The following is a 25,650-nucleotide window of genomic DNA, read 5'->3' on the forward strand; positions in this document are numbered from 1 at the left end:
GGTAATAATTGGTAATGAGTGTGTCACATGATAAAGAATTACTTTTACTGTCCCCTTTCCTCAAATTTTTCTACTCCTAGAATGCAACTCCTATTGAAAAAAGTTCAATCTGAGTGTAGAGTATGTATTTTTGATATTGCAGAGTAGAAACAATCATGCAAGCTGGGTTGTTTCTATGTACAAAGGATTCCTCATTGGGACATTATTGCTCATTTAAGAAAAAATAGGGAGGACATTATTTTATTACAAAAATAAGCTTGAGAACTTTGTGTGTGTGTGTGTGTGTGTGTGTATGTGTGTGTGTAAAGATAATATTAACACACCGTTACAATTCTGGAAAAGCATTTTAGTCTTCTGCCTGACATAATCATATTAGGTCCCTGTATCTCTGGATGCTAGATAAAACTTCATTTCATATGACTTAATTAGATAGAAACTTTAACATATGAGCATGTATATTTTTGACAACTTAGTATTTTTCATATCTTTAAAAATCATTAATTGGTCTAGTTAAGCTATTAAAATAACTGATATAGTCCTTTTCACAAGTAATACTTAAAAATTTAAAAATATTTTCTTCATTGGTAGTTTTCCTAAAATGAAGCGAGAGAGAGAACCCTTTTCCATTACAAAGTCAAATCCTTTAGTATGTAGAACATTACTTAAAAAATGCCACAAGATTTCCTAACTAAACGATCATTGTGTGCATGTATATATATATATATATATATATATATATATATATATATATACACGTATGCAATTAGTATGCATATGTATATGTGAATATATGTATATATGTGAAATAAATATATTTATGAAATATATACATATGGGTATAAATCATACCCCAATCATCCAATTAGGTGTTTTCTGTTTTTTTAATCTTGGAATAACATGTGGAAGCAATTTTTAGCCCTCAAAAACATATAGACAACCAGATTGCTTTTGCTCCTGGGAAGTCTTGGGAGGGAAGGAAAAATATTCCTATTTGATATGACAAAAGATAGTTCCTGGGATGTTCAAACATAAAACTAGAAACAGATTGACTTCCCCCTCATCATAGAACTCTCAGGACAGGGAGTTGGGCTCGTACTTGGATCTTCTCTGTGTCTGTAACACAGGTTACCTAAATAGCTCTTTGCCGGCTTTTCCTCCACAACTTTGATTCTTCTTGCCCCAGCAGGTATCACCAGCACTTCTACATAACCTGTAAGAGTCAATAAAACATGAAACAAATCTTAAGTTCCTTCAAAATCTCTTTTCTTTATTGACTTGCCTTTTGTTTTCCTTTCGGTTTTGGTTATTGCTATGATATTTCAGTACTTAGGTAAAGAAAAACTTTTATATATAAAAGCTGTCATGATTTCCAGTGAAGTTTCTTGGAAAGATGTTGCGCCTACAGCACTATGGAGGACAAACAGGCACTTTTATTTTATGTAAAACAAAACAAAATCTCATTGGTACCTTATGAATTGTGAGGAGAGGAAAAAGCCAGTGGAACAGCCTGGTTAGAAAAACAGTGGATCTTGAAATAGAATAGATAAGCTCAGATTTTGCTGTGGGAACTTCTTTAAGTTACAAAGTGTGAGGAAGAAGAAAATACAGCTGGAGAAAATATAGCAGGCCCGGACTAAATCCCTGGAGTAGTTAAGCATAGGACATGAGAAACCAAGCATTCTCTGGAGGATTTTAACAAAGGGTTTTGAAACTGGTGCTGGTGACAGTAAGTGTAAGGTCACACCAAGCATTCTAGGGTCACCGCTAAAGATGTCAGACAGCTAAACCCAATGTACAATTAGGTGCTTCTCAGGAAACATTTTTCAGCAGAGGTTAGGGATATAATGCTTGAAGAGAAATGAAATGATAAGGTAAAGAGAGATAAGAAGAGAATATGTGCAGAAAAATACAGACTCAGGATTTCACTTAGTGCAGAAAAGTGACAGAGAACAGATGCCTATTTTTGCTTGAAGTTATATTTTCAAATTATGTTAAAATAACATTCTTCTTAGTAGTTCTGTGCAGATCAATGTATCCTACAAAAGTCTACCTTCTAAGCTTTAAAAAAGGCACAAGAGGTAATTCCAGAGTTGTCTCCTGTTTATTAATTATTCATCTTCCTGAGAATGTTTAGCTATTTAGTGTATACCAAAAGGTAGCATATACCCCACCTGGTGGCAGTGGCTGGAATTAGTGGTGTGTTTTAGAATCATAATTTCCACTCAAGAACACTTAATTTAATTAATTTGTTTAATTAACTATTGAACTGCACATTTCAGCAACACTAAGCCATTCTCAGTAACACTAAACATAAAAGCAATATCATTTTTTACATGAACAAAATAAGCAGCCATTAAAATGGAAACAAATGCATAATGGCTATTTGCACATAAAAGTCAGGTAAGATGATCTCTGCCCTCAATGAGCTTATAATTGAATTGCAAAGATAGGCATAATTACCTTATACAAATGAGTTGAATACAATGACAAATAACGTGTTAAAAAGAAAATATGCAAAATAATATCGTTAATTCTCTGCTGAAGATTATAAACCAGGGTTGTTTAAACTATCTCCATCTCTGATCACATAACCACTCAAGGCTTCACTGCTATTTTTATTCACAGAAGTAGGATTTTTTTTCCCTGTTAAATGGTTATAAACATTACTCATACTTGGGAAACGCTGTCATCAGCCAGAATCACTATGATTCACAGGAGAGAACAATTTATAAAGGAAAGCCTTCACAAAGAAGTAAATAGAAGAACTGCTTTTGGAGAATGGGTAGAATTGCTATGCATACAGAAGAAGGATGAGTTCACCGTGTATAAGGAAGAGTAAGGGATATGTGGTGTTGTTAGTGGCACCTGAATAAAATCTGATGGAATGAGAAGATGTAAGAGCGTGCCTCTGTTAAACGGAGTTTAAATGCATGCCCAAGAGAATGAATTTATCAATTTGAAACTATTGAACATTCTATAGCATGGACCTTGGTAATTGGATCCTGGCTTTGAAAGGCTTTGTCTAACAGTAATACCCAAGATGAACAGGGATATATATAGCTGTGGGTAACAGTGTCAGGATGCTAATGTTAAAATCCAGGAGTAGTAGGGCTAAGGGAGAAAATCCAGAAGATACTCTGAAGAAAAAAATTTCTGAGCTTGGTAACCAAAAGAAAGTGGGTATAATAAAAATTGAACACAATGCTTTATTATTAGTTATGTGAGAATGGGGCCATCATTTATAGGAACATCAAAGTCAAGAGAGAAATCATCTCATTTTGGTAATAACTGAATAAATGTGGCTTTGCAATTTGTATCCAACAAAGTGGTTTAACACACTAGTTAAAGCATCCAGTAAGACCTCTGGAACATCTGAAATCTAGAGAAAGGTAAGCCTATTGACGTAGCTTTGCGAGATATCGTTGAAGAATCACCAAGTTAAGGCAGGGAAATAAGTGGAGAAATTCAAGAACAGAAATCAAGGACTCAACTTTGGTGATGGTCATAGTTTTTAACAAAGACATAAAATCAGGAAAAAAGATAGAGGAAGAGTAATCATGAGAAGAAGGAGATCTGGTGTGTTTGGGGAGTGGGACTCTATGGAAGAAAGTATCTGGTGAAGAATTGCTGGTAAACTGTCAAAAGCTGTATGTCAAACATGAGACATGAAGGAGAAAGGTGACATGGGAGAGTCCTCTGAGTGTCCCAATCAAGAGATAATTGTTAAACTCTGAGCAAATAAATTTAGTAAAGTGCTGAGAGCAAATGTTGAATTTCAGAATATTAAAAAGAGTAGATATAACAAAGTAGAGGTAGTCTGTGCAAATTCTTGTTTGAGTTTAATAGTACTCTCTGAGGTACGTTATACATTAGAGCTGCAGTTATATGTAAGTTTATAGTTATATTTAGAGTGATTATTATTGAGCTGAGATGGCTTAAAGGACAGGTTAGACTGATTTTCAAGAAGAGAGGTAGAAAAATATTAATCAAACACATATGAAGAGAGAAAGCCAATGACTGGGAGTTAAATACTTTTCAGTAAATAAGCCGTTTGGCACAGTTGACAATGTACTGACTTAGAAGCTTAGAAGTTGGATCATGAAGCCAGTGAAGTCAATATCGTAAATTTGATCCTCAAGTGTACTTTGCACACAGTAATATCCTATTTTATAACCAGAGATCCCATTTTTAATCAGCTATCTTAAAATGTTGATAGCAATCTTCATCTTTATGGTAACAACAGTGAAGTAACAAATGCCATATTTTGAAAAACTGCTGTCTGCTAATCACTATTATAGTTACTTTACAGAAACTATTTTAACCATAATTATAGCCCCCAAGGTAGATATTACACTTCTCATTTAACATGATGAGAAAATAAAGATAGAAGAAAAAACACATTTTCCAACACTGTATTGTCAGTAATTAGCTGACCCAGGCTTTGAACCCAGATCTGTCTGTTTCTCCTGTTCACTTCCTGCTATAATTCACTGTAACTGTTTCCTAAAGTAGAAAAAATAGTGAACACAATGACGCTCCCACTGCTGTGGCAAACAACCAAACACACAAAAGCTCTTAGAGCATGTCCCCCTTATATGTCATTTTTTTATACAAAGGATAAAACTTTGTGCCCATTTTCTTCTTAGTTTATATTGATAACTATGCAGTTCAACAACTGGCCAATATATAGATTGCCTTTCATCCCTCTAAAAATCTATCACTTGTCTAGGCAAATTACAATGAAAGACATAAAGTACTAAGGGGGAAAAAAAAAACACTTCTTGAATTTATTTTCCAGCTCCAACAAAAATGATTTAGCAAACTCTAAGTAGAGCACAGGGACTGAAAACACCCATGTGTGTCTGTATGTGTGCTACTCATATAATATATACAGTGTGCTTGGCCAACTGGACAAATAGGGCTGCATGGTCTTCAAAATTCTAGGAAGTATATAACTACAGGGATAAAATTGTCTCAAGAGAAATAAATGCAATATTCCTGAAGTCACAAGTAGATGGTGCCTGTGATAGAATTAATAACTCAGGCAGAATTTTTAAATTGAAAGTTATACAAATTTAACATTTCATTATTAAACTAGCAAATATTAATGGATCACACACTATGCTGATAATTGTAAATATGGTGTTAAACAAAAATAGCATGTTTGTTTTTCATTGAGCTTAAGGTCTAATGGGGAAGGAAAGACAAGTGAACATAAAATTATAAATGTGACTAGAGCTAAACCATATGGATACATATATGATAAGCATCACTAAAGTAGTCATTCATGACAGGAGGTACAGGGTGTTCAGGGATCACTTCATTAAATAAATGATATTTGAACTGAGAACTAAGTGGTGTCTAGATTTTCACCCGGCAAAGCCAAGAGAAGGCTGATCAATACAAATTTGGAAATTCCAGGTGTGGGTGTGCATGGTGGAGGTTGATGGGTGGCAGTGGGGGCATGGTCAGTTTTAGTGCCTGTAAGAACTTAGAGAAGGAAGAAGACCTTGGTGTGAGATGAGGCTGGAGAGACAGACAGCGACAACACATGTAGACATTAAGGTCCAAGCTATAGTTTATTCCCTGTGAGCAATGTGAAATTAACATGGAGTTGTAAGGAAGCAAGTGGCCTTATAAACATTTAATATTTGTAGTATCTTAGGCATTGCTGCTATTTTCCAAACATGCTGTTAATATAACTTACCTACAATGAACAAAAGTAGAAATTAAAGTGGAATAAAAAGGGGATTTGAAGTAGAAATCTGGGAAAATATATATTCACATAACTGCAGTCAGGATGGAAACAGTCACTGATTTTTAATGGTATTTCTGTTTTCTATGGTTGGTAGAAATATGAAGTGTTATTATAATTAAAAGCATGAGTGCTAAATGTGCATCAGTATTCTGTGAACTGTTTCCATACATATTAAATAAATATAAATAATATTCTTTAAAAATTCTAATATCCTTAAATTTCTTTAGTCTTTCAAAAATTTTTTTGAGCTTCTGCACTTTTAAAAAACTTCTGCCATCACAATCAGGTGTAAAAAGCTTATTATAATTAAATTTTCTAGTTGAAAGCCTGAGAACCTGTTTCAGCTAAGTATGTATGTATGTATGCATGCATGTATGTATGTGTGTGTGTATGTATGTATGTATTTATTTCTAAATGAGTGCTGGCAGATTTTTGATATGTGGGACCTATTGGAGACTAAGAGTTTGGTCTGCAATTTACCATAGGCCTTACTTATTTATAGGCTTTAAGATGTTCAGGCTCACTTACCTTTTATTCTGCTTAGACCTAGCAACAATTTACATTCAAACTTTAGAAGATTGTGACTAATTTTCTTTTCTGAAGGACTCTTCTATCTAAAATGAACTCAGTTTTCTCAATTATTCAACATAAATGGGCTGTTCTTTGTATTAAAGTAAGTTCATGTATTAGACTCAGATTTCTTGTTCTCTTCAAAAAGGAATTTAAACTAGGAAAATGTTGGTGTATGTAATAGACACATTTAAATGATAAAAACAGCATATTTAGGCTGAGCACGTTGGTATATGCTTGTAATCTCAGCATTTTGGGATGCCAAGGTGAGAGGACTGCTTGAGCCCAGGAGTTTGAGACCAGTCTATGGAACATAGTGAGACCTCAGCTCTACAAAAGCACAAAAAAATTAGCTAGGCATGGTGGTGTATGCCTGTAGTCCCAGCTACTAGGGAGACTGAGTTGTGAGGATTGTTTGAGTCTGGGAAGTCAAGGCTGCAGTGAGCCATGCCCCACTGCACTCCAGCCTGAGCGACAGAGTGACACTTTGTCTCAAAAAATACATGTATACGTTTTTAAAAATAAAAGAGTATATTTGATATAAGCATAACATTCATGAAAATAGATACCAGTATTAAGGGTACAAGACACATGCCCAGGTAACAGACTAATGTAAACCCAGAGAATGTTTGCTTCTTTCCAGTAAACTTAAGATCCTGAGTATAAAGCATTTTTCTGCACATAAAGCATATGTTGGTCATTATATTTCAGTAAAGATAATATATTTTGTTGTAAATTACTTTAAATGCATACTATATAGATCATTCATAATCATTTTAATCTTACATCCCCTGAGTATTAGTATTTATAGATGAGAAAACAAAGTAAGAGAGAATGATCTCTGCTATTAATCTATTTGGAACATTATCTCACATCTGACTGCTCTTGGTTGTATGCTAGACTGTTATGGAACCTCTGTTTCCAAAAAGGCACTCCCTGATAATGCAGCAAAAACATTAAGAAAAAAATAATGACAATGGAAAGCTGGAAACCAGAAGATTACTATTCTCAATGGTTGCTTTAGGCTGTTACAAATCATTATTTTCCATTAAACATGATTCTTTGCATTGGAGAATAAGGTCTGTAGAAACCTGATAACATTAGCCAATGCAAATTAGATTATTCCCATGCTGTTCTAACTTATTACATGTACAACAGATGAATTCATATTTTCATTATTGGGAAACGGGCTTATTGGAATTTTTGGCTCATATCACATGTATTATATGTCATCACAAAAAATAATTTAATACGCATTGCAAGTCTTCAATAGAATTGGAACGGTAATCTCTAAGTTAAATTCAGTGTAATCGGTGTCTCCAAAGATTGCAGGGGTTAATACTTACGAAAAAATAAAGAAAAATTACCTGCTCCTCTGGTGTGATTCAAATCCCCTTTAATGATTTTGCATGATTTTCCATTGCCATTGCATACACCACAATGATCTTCCCTTGCAAGAGACCCTAATAAACCATCACAGCCAACTTTCTGTAACAAGAGAATGACAGCACATCATAAATAGAGGCATTCTTTTCTTGTTTTACTACTAATTTATGACAAACTTAGTCTCTATAAACCATATATATTTAATTATAAAACTTATGAAATGTTATAATATGAGATGTCAAATAACATAATCTGTAAAATGACCATGATAGTGATGAGAGGTTTCTTTCTTTCTTTTTTTTTTTTCTTTTTGTGAGACAGGGTCTGGCTCTGTTACCCAGGCTGCAGTGCAGAGGCTCCATCTTGGCTCACTGCAACATCTGCCCCTCACTGAAGCCAGCCTCCCACCTCAGCCTCCCAAGTAGCTGGAACTATAGGCATGTGCCACCATGCTGGCCTAATTTTTGTGTTATTTTTGTTGAGACAAAGTTTCACCATGTTGCCCACACTGGTCTTGAACTCCTGAGCTCAAATAATCTGCTTGCCTTAGTTTCCCAAAGTGTAGGATTACAGGTGTGAATCTCTGTGACCAGCTTAGAGTATCTTTTATAGTAAGTAGTAAATGACACCATAAAGTAATTTGGAAGTAAATATTGTTGAGAAAAATGCAATTTACATAAATCCCAAAGGAAATCACATTTCTGTTAAATATAGCATGATTAATTCCTTCTACTCAACAAAGAACAGATATACTTGACTATATGGATGGCTTAACTTTTAAAGTGATTGTAAAGTAAGTGCTAAATAGTAAATATTAACTTTCTGGAAAACTGAATATAGATGTTTATTTTTACTATAGTTCATGAATCAACTATAGTTTATTCCATCCCTATCTCCTTTGGCACCCAGCACACGAATGTAAGAATGCCTCAGAATCTGTGGCTGCTTTAAGGAAATATGAACAGTCGGAAATTAATTTTTAAATGCTCCAAGAAGAATTTTGTTAGTATGAATCTTCTGAGGCCAAATTAATTGCCTCTTTTCTTGTAAATAATGTTTGCTTCCCATTGATGAGAGCAAAGTTGTACATACTCAAAGGGCATAATTTAGTATGTCAATACTGTCAGAAATAAATGGTAGTATTACATAATTCCTCCTAATCAAGAAGGATTTGGAACAGAGACTGATGATACATCCATTTATAATAGGTTCCAATTACTGTAGAGGAAATTTTAAAATATTAAGTACAACTGAAACAAAAACAGAATCTTTGTGATTGGTGCTGCTGGTGTTGGGGAAGGGGAAGCTGGCAGATTATTAAATGCAGCTGCAGAATGAATATGCTGGGAGCAAAAGTCACATTAAAACTGCACAATACAGCATTCCTTTCTTTTGTCAAGGGGGGGCCTATCAGTGTCAAGAGGTACAAAGTGTTAGCAGAGAACTCTGATCAGCAAGTCAAAGCTTATTCAAGGAAAATAAAGAGAATGTCTGGATGAAAGAAGCAGCCACCACAGGAAACGCACAGAGCACAACCAAGTATGTGAAGAGAACATTAAGCAGGAGCCTGACCTGGGAGTCCTGGGTTAAGAAGAAAAGCCTCTTCATGTTCAAATGGGGAAAAAATTGAGTAGAGCTAGAGAGCTTTTGAAATAATAAAAGTATCTTTATTGTTCTATCCCTGGTACCCACATTGTCTCTTGGCAAATGGTAAGAAAACAATAAATAATAGTTCAATTATTAGATACATTGGTACTGAGTAGTTTCTTAGTTTTTTCCCAATCCTGTAACTAGGATTATGCAAGGTCTGTAAATCTAAAGTAAAAGTAAGGAATAGACATATAATTTAGAGTTCAATAATCATATATTTTAAAAATAAAAGATACATTTTATAATTGGTAGCTTTAAATATCCACACATATCAAAAAACACTCACATAAATCCAAAAGTTGAAGATGAGCTACTTGGAAGAGGCAAAGCCGTATCACTGGTAGCAAGTACCTGAGGTACTACTGGTGTGCTGGAGACATGCAAATAACATGATCATACAGGCTCCAGCCTGCCTAATCAGTTTCAGTAAGAGATGCTTCACAGAACCAAAATGGGTCACCAGAGAAAGCTGTCTGTTTTCAATTGTCTTCCATTCACTAAGTCTGGAATGCTATATTCAGCTTTGGTCCTAGACATTTAGTGATAAAACACTCTAGTCAAACCCCCAGTTGTTAAGGGTTGTTAGAAAAACTAAAGAGGCATGTTTTTAATTTTATTGGAAGACTAAATGAAGCATTCTAATTAAAAAGCCAGAATCTTGAAGTATTTTGATGCCATTAGACATCGCGATCCATTTCAAATAATTCTAATTTAATTATAATCATCAGGTCCACATAGCATTTGTGTGGAATCCTTGTTGTTGTAATTTTAATGTTTAGCCAGGGACTCTGTAAAAGATTTGGCTTATACAGTATGTAAAGTAACGAGCATAACAACTGCTATTATATTTGACATGCACAATTTAAAAAATAAATTAGTTTAAGACATACAATAATCTAACAGATTTACATATAATGACAAGAAAAGCTTTACTAGTACAGCATATAGTTCTGAAAACAAAATACGTATAAGTAAAATATAATTTTTTAATGAAAAATTACATTTTGGTTACTGTCATATTCTGCTAAAAAATAAAGGAAATTAATATGTAATCATAAAACTGCTTCTTAAGCCAATGGTTTTACATGATTCTATGCTTTAAACCTGTAGCATACTGGCAAAATATAGAATCTCAGAGCTGGGAAAGGATTTAAGTTTTGTGTTGTTCCCAGCTTCTTACCCAGAAGTACACATACTTCTGTTGGATCATGGATTAATCCATTCATAGCTTGAAATTGTTTTCAATTTTTGGCATTTGTGTGCATGTATGTGTGTGTTCAGTTGTGAATTTTTCTGGGAAAAATATTCATCAAATTCTCAAAGGAGCGTATATAGCACAAAGTGAATGATCAATGGTTGGCCAACTTTGTTTTACAGATTAATTAATGCATGCAAATACATTTTAAGTGATTTGCCCAAGAGCAGTTTCCTAAAGGCTGTCATGGATTCAGTCCACTCCACTCAGCAACCTCTTGCATTGCTAAAGGATTTATTTCTCTCCTGCTTCTGGAAGGTTTATTAGAACTCATCTAGAAAAAATAAACCTGCTTTCCCCAAGGTTGTAGCCACTTCTTGGGGAAGCTTGCATCCAAACAGTAGTAGATGCTGGGAGTAAATAGCCTGGATTTCTTACTCCAAGTGGTGAACTTTCAAGCCCCATGCCAGTTTAAGTGCTCCCCACAGGGTCAGCTAATGTATTGTGACTGCACCAGAGTCTGATTTCACCCTGTGTCCAAACCTGCCTGTTCCTTGTCTCTACATAGATGCCGATCATGGAAACACTTGGCATTGAACTTTGTGCGTATTAATTAATCTTCTAGGGAAAGTCAATTTGAGACAGTGGCAGAACCATGACTAGCAACTGCTCAGTTCTACCTTTGATCTTTCCACTATGCTCTTCATAATCACTTTAACAGAAATTCTATTTTTCTAAAGATAGGTGAAAAGCATATAAATGCATGTAAATGGAAATTTTTTAAAAGAAAGAGAAAAGCAAATAAAATGTTTAACTATTGTAAGAAAGTTGAATATGCATTTAAAAATCACCTGATTCAAGTATGTTGATAATACTTGAGTATGGGTTTATAAGGTCAATTTTATTGATTTTTGCCTGAGGGGTCAGTCTTGGACACAAGAGATGGAGAACTAGAGTGCTTGAAATTCTGGTCTGGAATATTTTGACATAAAATGTCCAAAATGCTCTAATTTTAAACCTGTACACAATCAAAATCTCAGATTTGTTCATTAGTAATGGATTTTATGGAGCATCAAGTCATACCCATCACTGCACAGATTTAAAAAAAATGAGGTTTCAAAGTAAATTAGACTTGCTCAAGGTCACAGTCAAGGCAGGACTATAGCAACATCTTAGTTTTCAACCATGCTGTGAAGTTGCTCAATGGTTCCACAATCTTCCTTTAACATATAAACTCTTTTTAGAATGTCTTACCTGGCACCTGCCATTTGCACAGATATCTAACCCCTGATGTCCACAAGAAGTTCCATCCATCACTTTTTCTGCTAGAAGAATAGGCTGTTCTTTTCCAACAGGAGAGCAAAACAAGGCACATGGTTTTTCTACATACCGAGTAGATAAAAAGAAATAAGAAAAAGTTACTCCATAAATATTTTTTATCTTAAGCTTCATTTTTCAGAAGGTTATTGAGTACAAAATATAATTCATTGTTAATTTTAAGTATTGTAATATTACAGTAGAGGATATTAGAAGATTACTGTGTGTAGTAAATGAGGTTCCTGGAGATGGTCAATGAGTTTTAATCATCTTCTAAGAAATCTGGCTTCAAATTATCTCAAAATGCATCATTTGTTATTTTATGGCACAGCATATCTAGCACACACAAACCAGACCTCCTCCCTGAATAATATTGGCACACTCCAATTTTTTGCTCATATTTCTTTGAAATGATCTCCTCTTCATCTTTAGTAGACACCAGGATTCAACCTATTTTTAAGTCCTGGTTATGATTTACTTCATGCTTAAATTCTTTCTTGATGTCTTACTTCTAAATTTCAATATGCTAATTTTTATTTCCATATTGTTCGCATATTCTAATTGAAAAAAAATGTCTAAAGGGAGAAAGAAGAGCCTCTAAGATGAGCAATTCTGATGAAGTTTTCTGTTACTAGGATTGTGTAAAAGTTGCATTCGTAAACAACTTTTCTGTTACTAGGATTGTTAGTGCAATGCAAGATGAATGTTGTTTTGAAATGCAGTACCATCCCATGAGAATATCCATAGTTATGTGCAATTGCTGATGTGCTAGGGAGAACTCAGCCCTCTTCACTACTTAGGCAGAAACCATATCATTGTACACGATGATCTCTAGGTTGAGAACCATTATTCCAGATAAATAATTCCTAAGTAGCTGCTAGTCTTCTTTGTGCCTCATTGAACAGCAAGGTAAGATGTCTGGGGTTAAAACACTTGCCTTTTAGGCTCAGAAAGTGGCACAATATTTTTAAAGTGTTGTGTCCATTTCCAAGTCTCCTACAAAGGAGCTGTAGTATTTGGTAACCGAGTAGTACTACTATCCAAATCTGAAACCTCAGAGCAATTTCCATGCTACATTACTACTCTATTGGCTTGATACCAGTCAGGCCCTTTACTGTTTATTAAGCTTACATAAATAGAATGGAAAATAGTTTACAGTCTCTGACACTGATCTTCCCTTATGTCTTCAGTAAAGTTCCACGTATGCTGATGGGATTCTATAAATACTAAATAACAGCCAGAGGCATGGAACAGGGTATCAGTTTGCAAACAGAATACAGACAGTTAAATGAGCCTTCAGAATTGAACATTTCAAACAGTTTTCACATGTGGCTTCTGAATACTGCTCTCAACAATTTTGGGGAGTTGGAACATGGCCTTTAATGTGCATGGTTTTGAAATTTTCCTTTAAGATGCCATTATAAGCCGCAATAAAGCATTTCAGTGTGCTCTCACACCTCAAAGTAGGTTATGTTTATTCAATGACTGCTTACTATGTCATATCTTTGAACTTAAAAACAGCTGCTATAATTGTAAAACTTTAAAAGTGGTATATATAATGTTTTTCTGGAGTTTTCATTGAAGAGAAGAATGAACCAGATACATGAATAAATAATATTGAAAGGAGTTAGTCTCCTAGAAACTCCATTCATATTCCAAGCAAATATTCAGATAAAAATTTTTGTATTTCTCCTTTCATAACATATTGCCAATACACTCTGCTGCCTTTAGCTGTACAGATGACATAAACATTTGATACCATTCTTCATTTCTGGAGTATACTCTCAAGGCTGTGACATTGTAGTGATCCATGTAACATGCCATACTTGGCAGGCAGGCTCAGTCTTGATTTAAGAGACCAACTCTTTCCAAGATATGCATTAGACGTGGATTTCAGCCAAATTTTGGCACACACAAAGTATGCGAAATACCTGAATGTTGAAGCCATGCATCTCTTTTCTCTAAAAATAAATGTTCACTACTGCATTGCTACCCTACATTTAATTCTCCTAGGCAGGGATTTATGTATTACATAACAGATACAGTCACTTGTATTTTAAGGTGTCACATGCTATTAAGACTAGGTTTTCTAAAAAAATTATGTATTTCAATTTCTTCCATAGTGATATAACACATGTAGGCTAGTGACTGTCGTATATTTTATTTGAAATACAGACTGATGAGTTTGATTGATACGTGTTGCAAAATCATCTGAAATGCTAACCTGCTGATTAAACAAATAGCTATTGTGGATAATACATTGTATTGTGGATAATACAATATGTGGATATACATACACAATATGTATATCCACAATATGTGGATATACATACACAATATGTATATATAGAAAAATATATACATCACTTTTTAAGAGTCAGGAGTTCCTTTAATTGTGATTTCTAACAGCTTCAGTGTTTTAAGTTGATGCTCATTCAACTCTGACTTTCTTTTAATTTGGAGAACACCTATTTTCTACCTCTCATTTCACACATGAGTAAATGGGTTTCAAATAAACGACATTATTAACTCTCACATCCAGTTGGAGTAAAGACAGAATTAACTCTCAAAGAATCAGATAATTTTCATGATGTGAACAGTCATATTGATTATATTTTTACAATAAAAAGCTACTGGCTATGTATTCAAATTTATTTAAAAACGTTAATCGGATGCTCAATATACAATAGAGGATACACTAGGGACAGACATTAGAGGCAATGCAGACACATTGAAATGGCTATTACAGGTTATGTGTGTGGTACTTAGAAGGGACACACAATTTGGATCATCAGAGGGATTCTTTCTAGAGGAACTGACACACACTGAGTCCCAAAAATCAGTAGAAGTTTTCAAGGTAAATAAATAGAGAACAAGATCAAAGCTTGAGAAGGAAAAACTATTATGCTAACACCCAGCTGGTATAAAGGCCCAGAAATAAGACAGCAGTTGTATCTAAGGGGTGGAATGGAGGTCAGCCTGACCATATAGGATTCTACAAAAGAGAGTGATGGAGATGAGGCAGGAGAAGTTAAAGCGGGCAGGCCACAGAAATATCCTTATAAACCAGGTGCTCAAGTTTGTGCAACAGAAAAGCAAGTGTTACCTTCAGCGAGATGGGACACACTAAAGAGGATCAAATGGACATGAATAGGAAGGGTTATAAACATGAATTTGGTCTGAAACCTGCAGATAAGCAATGAAATATACCAAGAAGGCAGCTGTACATACAAGTTTGGAGCTCAAATGAAAAATCTGGTTGAAGACATAAACCCATGCATTATTCGCATATTTGAAGTCATGGGAATAGATGAGGTCACCTAAAAAGAAAATGTAGAGCGAAAATAGAATAGCATTTGGAATAGGCAGAAGGAGAATATGCCAGAGATGTAGTAGGAAAATCAGGTCAGTGTTACAACACGGAAACCAAGCAAGGCATACGAGTATGTCAACAACCACAGGGGTGGGCAGCCACATTAATGTATTTAAGAGTCAAGTACGAAGAGGATGGGAAACTATTTATTAGGTTTCATTTCCATGAGACTCCTGGATGACATTGGAAAGGCTTGTGTTGGTGGAATCCAGATTGAAGGGAAGAAAACAAAGGGCTGGGATACAGGCAGGCCTTTTGAGAAGGGTGGCTGTGAGGGGAGAAATGTGTAAGTGCTCCAGCTCAAGGTGGCTATGATCTTGAGAGGAAGTTTTTATGTTTTAGTGGGAGAGTCTTAAATATATTAAAAAATTAAATGTGAATGATCCAAAAGAAAGATTATATGAGAGAAAGTAGGGGTAATCAATAAGATATCTGAAAAGGGAAGATTGGGGTGGCATCCAGGCCACAACCGGAAGGAATGGCCTTGGAAAGGAGGAATTAAAATTCGGCCATATAGCAAAATGCAGATGAAGTATCCTAAGTTAGGCTAACGTGTTTTGATAGCAGAAAATAAGGAGGTAATCAATCTGATGGCTGCTATATTCCCCCCCCACCACCACTAGTAGTGGAATAATCTGCCCCATTGTTTGGCTGTTTCCATTACTCCTTGTAATGGAAAGGGTTTCATCAGATGGGGGCACTGAAATGGACAGGCAATGGAGTTTAGGTTATTGAGAAGAGTGTAATTGGAATGATGGAGAACAAAGGTGAAATTGACTAAGCGGAGAAAAAAGAGACTGGTGGCATCATAACCAATGAAATCAGAGCATCTGTTATCACTTTTGGTAACTGAAACTCAACCCACACCCACAGCCCACTCACCATGGGCAAGCATTATCTCCTTTTTTTTTTTTTTTTTTTGCGACAGGGCAGACACATGCCACCACACCCAGCTAATGTTTTTTTTAGTTTGTTTTTGTTTTTGTTTTTGGTTTCAAGCTCCTGAGCTCAAGCAATCTGCTTGCCTTGGTCTCCCAAAGTGGTGAGATTACAGGTGTGAGCCACCTTGTTTGGCATATGATTCTTAACTAATCAGGCAGCACATAAATTTCTTAAAATTCTTATTTTGAAATACTTAAATATTTAGAGTAACTTACAGAAATAGTACAGAGAGTTCCCACATACTTTTCGCTCAGTTTCCCCCCATGGTTATACCTTTGTAACTACAGTACCACAGCAAACCCAGGAAGCTGGCATTGGTACCTGTGTGTGTATCATTCTAGGCCACTTTATCACATGTGTAGATTTGTGTAACCACTGTCACAATCGAGGTCTGAAACTATTCATCAGCACAAAGATCTTCCTCAAGCTACCCATCCCTTTCCCCCCTGCCATCCCTAACCCCCGGCAACCACTCATTTGTAAGAATTTGTTTTCCATCTCTGTAATTTTATCATTTCAAGAATATTATCACATGAAATCATATAACATGGGACCTTTTCAGATTGGCATTTTTCACTCAGCATAATGCTCTGAGATCTATCAGGCTGTTGCATGTTTTAATAGTTTGCTCATCTTTAGTGCTGAGGAGTATTCCATCATTCAGGAGTATGATTTCTATACTGTGAGTGTACGTTTATTTGCGAAACTGTCAAACTGTATTTTCCAAAGTGGCTGAACAATTTTACACGCCCACCAAGCAACGCCTGAGAAATCCAGTTTCTCCTTATCCTCACCAGCAGTTGGAGTTGTCATCGCTTTTTATTTTAGTTGTTCTAATAGGTTTGTGGTAAGAGCTCCTTATATTTTAAAAATATATTTTTGTCAGTGCTTATGGTTGTTATATGTCATTACAGGTAGAAAAAAATTAAAGTTCAGAAATACTTTGGAGATAATCTGTAAAATAATCTGACTATTGTAAACACTTGGCAAACCTAGAAATCTAGTTAACAAAGAGGGTGGTGATCTGGTTGGTCATACCTTCATCCAGGACAGCTTGCCACTGAAGTACATGCTTTGGGGAGGAAGCTCTAACATTATAGGCCTGACATTGCCAGTCTCTGAATCCAGGCAAACCTGCAGGACAAGGTGGATTCTCACATATTCTGTATTGTTTTCTGGGACCATTACAATCATTTGCTTCAGAACCTAGCCTAGAAAAGATAATACAAATAATCAATTTTATGTTTTTTTATGTTAACTACCCATTTTTTAAATTAAAAGCCATCGTATTAATAATATATAATCCTTTATATTTACTTTTGAAAACTTGAACCATGAAATGATTGATAGTAGCAGCACATTCATATATTTACTTGTTTATATACTTTTCTAATCATTGATCAATATACCTTCCAAAATGCATGAGAACAAAAGCCCACTTGCCTGGAAAATGATACATAGGAGTAAAGGGTAGAGACTGAGGGGAAAATAGCCTTCAAATGCCCATTAAGAAATTTGGTTCTTAGAATTATTAAGGATATATTTTTATACAAATTCATATAAATCCTTTAAAACTGCATGTGACTTCTACACCAACAGAGTTAATGTTCATGAGCTGGAATGATTTTCTCACACTATCCTAGAATTCCTGTAGGGATAATGGAGTTGAACAAGCTGATCCCAAAATAATTCCCGTCTGTACCTGTGCTTACCATGTTTCTGTTTTTCATTAGTGTTAGCTTTTGCTGTCATTAATTTTGTTCTCATTCCCTTTCTTACCCTTCTGCTCTTCTCCTAGTTCCTTTAAATGTTCACATATTTTTTTCTAATACATATCTCCCTGTTTATTGAAATACAATATTTTAGAGATTTACTCAAAAAATAACCTTTTGTAGCTTTCATTATTTATTCTTAGAACAGTTGGTCTTTCTTCTTAAAGGCAATTTTTATATAAAATATAGAATTTGAAGGACTTTTCTGTTTTCCAATGTGAGTAGAGTTTGAGGGGCTTATTTTGCTCTCCAACATGCTTTATTATTAATAAAACCTTTGCATTCCAAAATTGAAGAAATACCCTCCCACAACCAGAAACTTTGAGTTTACCCAGGACATTTGCGCTCTCGACTGCTGATCCCAGCACTGCAGGTTCGGCTGCAAGGACTCCACAGGCTCCACTCTCCGGCCAGACGTTCAGGTGCTGAGGTCCTGCTGGTACATTCTCCAGCCTTACACCACTATTCCAAAAGTTATGTCTTAGGTGAACAAATCAGGGCACAACTGAAAATCATTCGCTGGCCTATAATGTCACTGGAATTGAATTAAATCAGGTCTACTAGAACCAGAAACATGGAGAATTAGGAAAGACCAAAAATAAGTTTTTTTTTTTGTCATAGTAATATATTTGCCCAGTTCTCACAGATACAGTCTTGTTGGGAAGGCAGTGCACAAGTATGTTACTATAGCTCTAAGAATTCAGTTCTTGTGATGGAGACAGGATAAAGATTATGGGAAGGGAATCTGAGGTTGCACAACCAGGAAAGAAAATCCAACACATTCTAAGAAACAGATAATAATTTTAAAGGAACAAAAAATCTACTATGTCAAAGTGGACATTTTTAGCAAATTAAGCAATTTTCATATGATATAGGTCAGTGACTCAGGGTACTTTTTAACTTGTAATTTTTAAAAAGTACTATTTGTTTTTAGCACTTTCCTCTATTTTCCTTTATGCTTTTTTTTTTTTTTTTTCTGAAAGAGTTCCCATCAAATTCAGTCACTAACATTATAGCAAGTTGGTTTGAAACACGGGGGCAATTAGATGCTAAAATTCTGTCATTTCATGGCAGTTATTCTGTAGTTTGCTGGGTATCTATTAACTGGTAAAGATAACTTAACTGTGGAATAAGAGAAAGGAGTATAATCCTTCTCTTTTTAATCTTTATTTTGTTTTTTTTTTTCATTCACTGAAAACAAAAGCAGGAGAGAGATTGTTGATGGTTACCCAGGAATGGCTGCTAGAATTTGGGGGACAGGTTATCATAATTTCTCCTTATTCCTGAAAATCAAATAGATGATGATCATAGCAAATGTGGTAAAAGTAACAAAACCATATTAAGAATAGTAAGTAAGATTACAAGCATTTAGATTAGTCATTATATAACGATGAGGTTGAGTAAGTTGATCCTCCTAGCCCTAAATGATCTTCTACACTTAATGGCAACACAATTTACAAAGGATTTTGAGGAAATTACAGAAATACTCTGATTCTTAGCTTGCTAATTTCTAAAATGTGAATGATAATCATATTTACCTAACAGAGATTTTTAAGGGGTGGAATGAAGCACACAAAACACAATGTATGACCCCTACTAAGGATTTTATAAGGGTTAACTATAATAATAACATAGTTGTTAGTATCATTACGTTAATAATTTCAGAAATCTAAGCAATATTCTGTTCATTCTTATATTTATTCATCTATCTTTATAATTTACTTTGATAATATGTTTTTATTGCTACTTTTAGAAAACAGAAGACTATGCTATATATATTTAAAATCTATATATACTATATAGATTTAAATTCAACATCTTTAAGATTCAAAACATTTTTAATCTAAACTTGAAAAACAAACATCAACTCAGAGAATATCAATATGCTGAGACTCTCATGAAATAAATTTGGATTTTATACAAAGACAGTTTAAAAATTGGAAAAGGAGAAACAGTCTATGTGAAAACTTTTACATTACTTACTTGTTTTAAGGATTTGAAAATGTTATGCCATTCATGGAAAAAAATCCAATGTGAAAGTCATCAAACTTCAATTAGTCACATTGTTTTAGCCTACTTTACGGGTGTTTATGTTTCCCAGAGTGCATATCCTACCTCCCTGGCCATTTAGCAGCAAGCTGGCATTGAAAGACTGGGCTAGGGTTCATGGCAAACTAAAATATTCTGGAAAGGACTGGGACCTAGATTTGTACATTATTTAAACTATAACACATCTGGCAGATAAAGAGAAATGGACACAGATATGCAAACCAATTTGCATACACAGATCAGTAAAATATGAAGAAAGCATAGCATGATATTTAAAGTTTGTTCACCTTGCAGATAAGCAGATGTCTGGATGAAACTAGAGGGTACCTGCTTTTGAGTCTTCTATATGGTTCTGTGCTTCAACAATGAGGAAAGTGTTAAATGTTTTATTTAAACTATTATACAATGTATTACATAAGATTATATGTAAAATAATTCTAATGATGCTTTCCATAAATAGCATTAGGGTTATTATGGAGAGCAGCATGATTTGTTTCACATAGCATTTGCATTTTTTAGCCTTAAAAAAGAAGTTATGCATTGTTGAAAAACTAAAAATATTGTCTTATATACTATTCAGTCTTATTTATAAAAATACTTAGGCATTATATAATATAGACTACCTGAGGACAGTGTATGACCCAACAAACTAATTATAGTTCTATTCTCTCAAATTTTTATGTGGACATGTCTAGGAAGTTCATGAAGACACACACTTGAAATAGGTCCGTGGAGATATCAAAGGAATCTGATCAGTCTCTGATAAAATCTTGTACATATATAGTGGAAGAAAGAACAGGAGGGAGGAAGACAAAAAGCTGTATACATATGCATATTGTGACTATTAGGATATTACAGTCTTCTAATAATAAATTATGATGGTAATTTCAAGAATCTCAATTTGGGAAAGTAAATAACTAAAATACACAGAATCCTTCCAAACAGTTTAAAGTTCTAGTAAATTGGTATTTAACATCTCTTTCCCTCTCCCCAGTCCTAGAAAATACTATTAAGTAAAAAACATACATTTATTATTTTTTGAAAATAAATCATTTGCCCACTACTTAATCTCTGTGAAATGTAAACACCAATGCATTGATATTTGTATTGTAAATTGCAAAAAAAAATTATATAAAAAACAACATAAAAAGAGAAGAAAGAAGTTGTTTTCAATTTTCAATATGCTGTCTATAAAGAATATATAAACCTCTATGTTCAAAATCATTCTGAAGCATAGAATTCTATAAGCAGCTTCTCAGATGTAATTATACACTCTTAACTAGATTTATACAGTTTGATCAGTATCACTAGAGTGTTATAAATTACAAAATCCCAAAACTTTGTTTCTTGGTTAGCAATATACTGAGCTAGCAGTGTATAGTGCTAGGTTGCAAGCATTCAAATATTTTAGCACTACTGCACACAATGGCAGTGTTGGAAGCTATTTTCATGATGGCTTCTACAACAGCTGAAACAGATAAGTATTTGAAGAAGCCCACATGGCCTGAAAAACTGAGAGGTTCATTAGTTATTTTAATATACAAAGTATTACAGAACCTCTAAGAGAATTATCACTAACACAATTATAGGAAAATAAAACATTTTGCTTTTGTTTAGTAATTACAGTTTTAATTGCCCAAAAGTAAGTTTATTTTAAAGATCTCAAGAATGCAAATTATGTTTATACATACAAGTGGAAGAAAATCATAGAAAAAAATATCGAAGGTGCTAAATCATAAAAATAAAGAGATTTTTATGTTGCCAAAAAACTAAAGATGAATGAGTTATGTGATGTTTGAGGACTCATGGCAGTATGTTTGGTTATCTCTGAATATTACTGCTTTTGTGTTTCAGGGATGATAAAAATGATTGCTGGTGCAAAGTTTTATCCAATCAATAAATTACTTAGCATAATATCAGAAGGGTTGCTTGATATACACAGTTTCTTATACTTTTGTGTGTATATACTTAAAAAATAAGACAGACCCAAACTCTGATGCTTCATTTAAGCTTAAAGAAAATATTTGGCAAAGTCTGTAAATAAATAACTGCTGTTTCACAGAATTCCCTCTAAGGAATCATTTTCTTATTGATAATAATAGTGATAAAATACTTCTAGTCATTTTTTTTTTCAAAAATTGTCTGGATTTAAACAATTTGTACTTTTTTTCTTTTTTAAAATTTTTATTTATTTATTTATTTTGAGACAGAGTTTCGCACTTGTCACCCAGGCTGGAGTGCAATGGCGTGATCTTGGCTCACTGCAACCTCTGCCTCCTGGGTTCAAGCGATTCTCCTGCCTCAGGCATCTGTCACCATGCTCAGCTAAATTTTTGTATTTTTAGTAGCGACAGGGTTTCACCATGTTGGCCAGGCTGGTCTAGAACTCATGACCTCAGGTGATCCACCTGCCTTGGCCTCCCAAAATGTTGGGATTACAGGCGTGAGCCACCACACCCAGCCTTCTTTTTTTTAATTTAAGAAATCATGTAAGTAATAAATGACTGCATGCTGATGTCAAACAATCCAGAAATGTCTGTAGAAAAGTTATATTCACCCATCCCTCTCATTGCAGTACTCCCAGCCATCAATTCTACTTCCCTCCCATGAGGTAACTTCTAACTACAGTTTGGAGTTTTGTGTTTATATTTCATTTTTTTCCCCTTTGAAACAAGGTCTGGCTTTGTTGCCCAGACTAGAGTGCAGTGGTGCAGTCTTGGCTCACTGCAACCTCTGCCTCCCTGGCTCAACCAATCCTTCCACGTCAGCCTCCCGAGTAGCTGGGATTACAGGCACCCACCATCAAGCCTAGCTAATTTTATGAGTTTCAAAATATATACTTGTGTGTGTGCATGTGTGTATTCACATCTGTATACAAACTGTGTTTTCCTTAAATGTCAAATTGTACTATATAGTATCAATATTTCTGACATGCCTATCAACTAACAGTCATATCTTATAGATGTCTTAAGGTTAGAACATACATATCTCCCTCATTTTTAACAGCTACATTGTAACCGTTCCTCTCCTGATGAATATTTTTGTTTCTCATTTCTCACCATTACAAACTGCACCCTTCCCTAAGCATCTGTGTGTGCGTGTGTGAATGTGTGTGCATCTGCATGCACAGGTACAAGTACCTAAGATAATTTTCTAGAAGTTGAGTTGTTTCATTTCTGTCCATTTTTCAAATTGACATGTTTTAAAAATAAAACTCCATATAATTTTATGTTTTCGTCAAGTATTTCACCATGAGCAGTCTAAAGGTTCTTTATGTTGCTGTTTATTTTCAAATGTAATACACATTCATGTTCTTTAGAGGCAAGCTTTCTGATGTTACAATTGAGTACAGTGATAATTGTACTTTCCTGTCACAGTATGCAAATTAGAAAATTATGTAAGCTATTGATCTGTTATCTTGTGATTATGTTAACCATAATTATTAAATATGTGTGAAATTCATCTTCTTTATATTTCTCAAAGGAAAATTAATTTTCAACAGCAATTATTTAGATCTGGAAGTGTATACTAATAAAATTTTAAAGCCTTATGAAGTACATTAAACTACAGACAGGCAAATATTTGCTAATCTTCAAATGTCAACTGGAATATTTTATTGATGATGATTATACTGACAAGAAAAAAAATACTCAGTTGCTCTCCTAAGTCAATTGTTTTATACTTGAAAGAATTCATTGGCTATGAGAAATTTTACCATTTATGCTATTATTTGTCCTTAATTTACTTCTGTTTAAAAAGTAAAATTATTCACATTTTTATTATATTAATGCCTATATATGGCTCTCAACATTCTTGTAATCAACAACAAATAAAAAAAACCCCACCACATTGATATTAACAAAACAACCATGGATTTTAAAAAGTATAAATGTTAAAACTGATGAAATACTAATATTTTTGTATATATTGAAATTATTCCATCAGTGCTAAGATGAATACAAATGTAACTGGCAGAGAAAATGCAAGTTTCTCATGTTTTATCTAGTATGCTTATTAAATCCGGGCAACACAAATGACTTACCTTACCAGGGTCACACTCAGTTCCATCCATTGGTGGGTCTAGTTTGGTTTTGCATTCTTTCTCACCTTCTACCTTGCACCATAATCCTGTGCAAATAACGTGCTGCAAACAAAGGCACAATAACTAATAAGGGGAACACATCCCATTTTTAAGTGAAGCCAAAAATTTTTAAGAAAGCTATTTTGATAGAACAAAAATTTGAATAAAAACATGCTTTAGGTACTTAAAATATTAAACCTATAACTGAAATAGTATAGGGCTCATTTATAATAATGGGAAGATTGATACATAATGATAGAAAAATCTGTTTAATAAAGTTGAATCTTTTAAACCTTCCTTAAATAAAACACATAAGTTTATACAAGATGATGTAGATACAACAGAAAAACTTAACACAGAAATCATCCTTTATACTATGACACATGGACCAGGTTGGAAGAATAAGTGTTTGTGTTTATGTTGTAAATTCAGTGTCAAGTGCCCTAAAGTCTATTCCCACCTATGCTCTGCTTTTATGCTTAAATGCCATGGTTAGTACTTTATTTTTTCATTATATAGTCTTGACCCCTGCCACAATATAGAGTCTTAATGTGCATGTTTTTGTAAATTGTTATCAGTACTTTTCATTTCAGTATGAAGGATTTTTACATCTTCCTCATGCAGTGAAACTTTTCTAGGGAAATGTCAAAGGAATTAAAAACATATTGGGATAAGGTAGCTGAAACATGGCAACAATGAGGAAATGTGAAAGAAAAACTGTCAAAAACCTTAGACACAGCTATAATTGTGGCCAGCTCAGAGACATAGGTATGAAGAGGCCAACATACATGTTAGACTATTTCTGTAAGGTGGTTGACATTTTTTAGACTTATGGATATTGTTAACAATTGTGCAGAAATATGAAATCCAAAAAGAACATTTAAAAGTGATTTAAAAAATTAGCCTAGTGTGGTGGTGCATGCCTGTAATCCCAGCTGCTCAGGAGGCTGAGGCATGAGAATCCCTTGATCCCGGGAGGCAGAGGTTGCAGTGAGCCAAGACAGCGCCACTGCACTCCAGCCTGGGAGACAGAATGAGACTGTCTGAAAAATAAAAAAAGTGAGTTGAGTATTTACTCTGTAGTGAAGGTGACTGTGTTACTACCTATCCAGATACTGGGAGAAGAGGGTGGAGGAGAACAGGTCAATAAAGACAGAACAAGTAGCAATGGGAAAGGCATTGTTATGAAAAGGTGAGCAGACCAGTACAATGTGGTGTATGAATATCATGGGAGAGAATAGTAAAGAACAAGGCTGAAAAGACAGAAGAGCCAGGAAAAGACTAGGGACTTTATGTTTGCAAGGGAAAAAATAAGCCATTTAGCAGCTCACTGGCAGCAGATTGATAATAGGTTATTTTAGGAAACTTATTCTGGTGTTAGTGTTCAAAACAGACTAAAAATCACAGCAAAATTAAAGTTAACTTATGACACTGTCCATATGTTACACAGTTAAGAGTCAAATATTTTTTTTCAACTTAGTTGCTGAAACCACTTAATAGGTCAGTTTAGAAAATAACTATAACTTAAAAATGCTTGGCACAGGAATCCACAACAGA

General features: G+C 34.4%; 1 protein-coding gene across 3 annotated transcripts in view; it reads right to left on the reverse strand.

Annotated features, from left to right (window-relative positions):
- Window positions 1-25,650, reverse strand: part of ADAMTS19 (ADAM metallopeptidase with thrombospondin type 1 motif 19) — a 242,712-nt gene that overhangs the window by 73,760 nt on the left and 143,302 nt on the right. For 2 of the 3 annotated variants that reach the window (XM_032261509.1, XM_032261621.1), the window contains exons 11-16: window positions 24,055-24,156; window positions 18,295-18,425; window positions 17,230-17,402; window positions 11,814-11,941; window positions 7,696-7,816; window positions 1,097-1,210 (exon numbers count right to left, since the gene is read on the reverse strand). In XM_032261509.1, the coding sequence (XP_032117400.1) occupies window positions 1,097-1,210; window positions 7,696-7,816; window positions 11,814-11,941; window positions 17,230-17,402; window positions 18,295-18,425; window positions 24,055-24,156 (769 nt within the window). The remainder of the gene's footprint in view (window positions 1-1,096; window positions 1,211-7,695; window positions 7,817-11,813; window positions 11,942-17,229; window positions 17,403-18,294; window positions 18,426-24,054; window positions 24,157-25,650) is intronic. The other variant, XM_032261570.1, reaches the window with a different exon arrangement.

This window comes from Sapajus apella, unplaced genomic scaffold (genome assembly GCF_009761245.1).
Source record: "Sapajus apella isolate SASKATOON/1434 unplaced genomic scaffold, GSC_monkey_1.0 scaffold1, whole genome shotgun sequence".
NCBI lineage: Eukaryota > Metazoa > Chordata > Mammalia > Primates > Cebidae > Sapajus > Sapajus apella.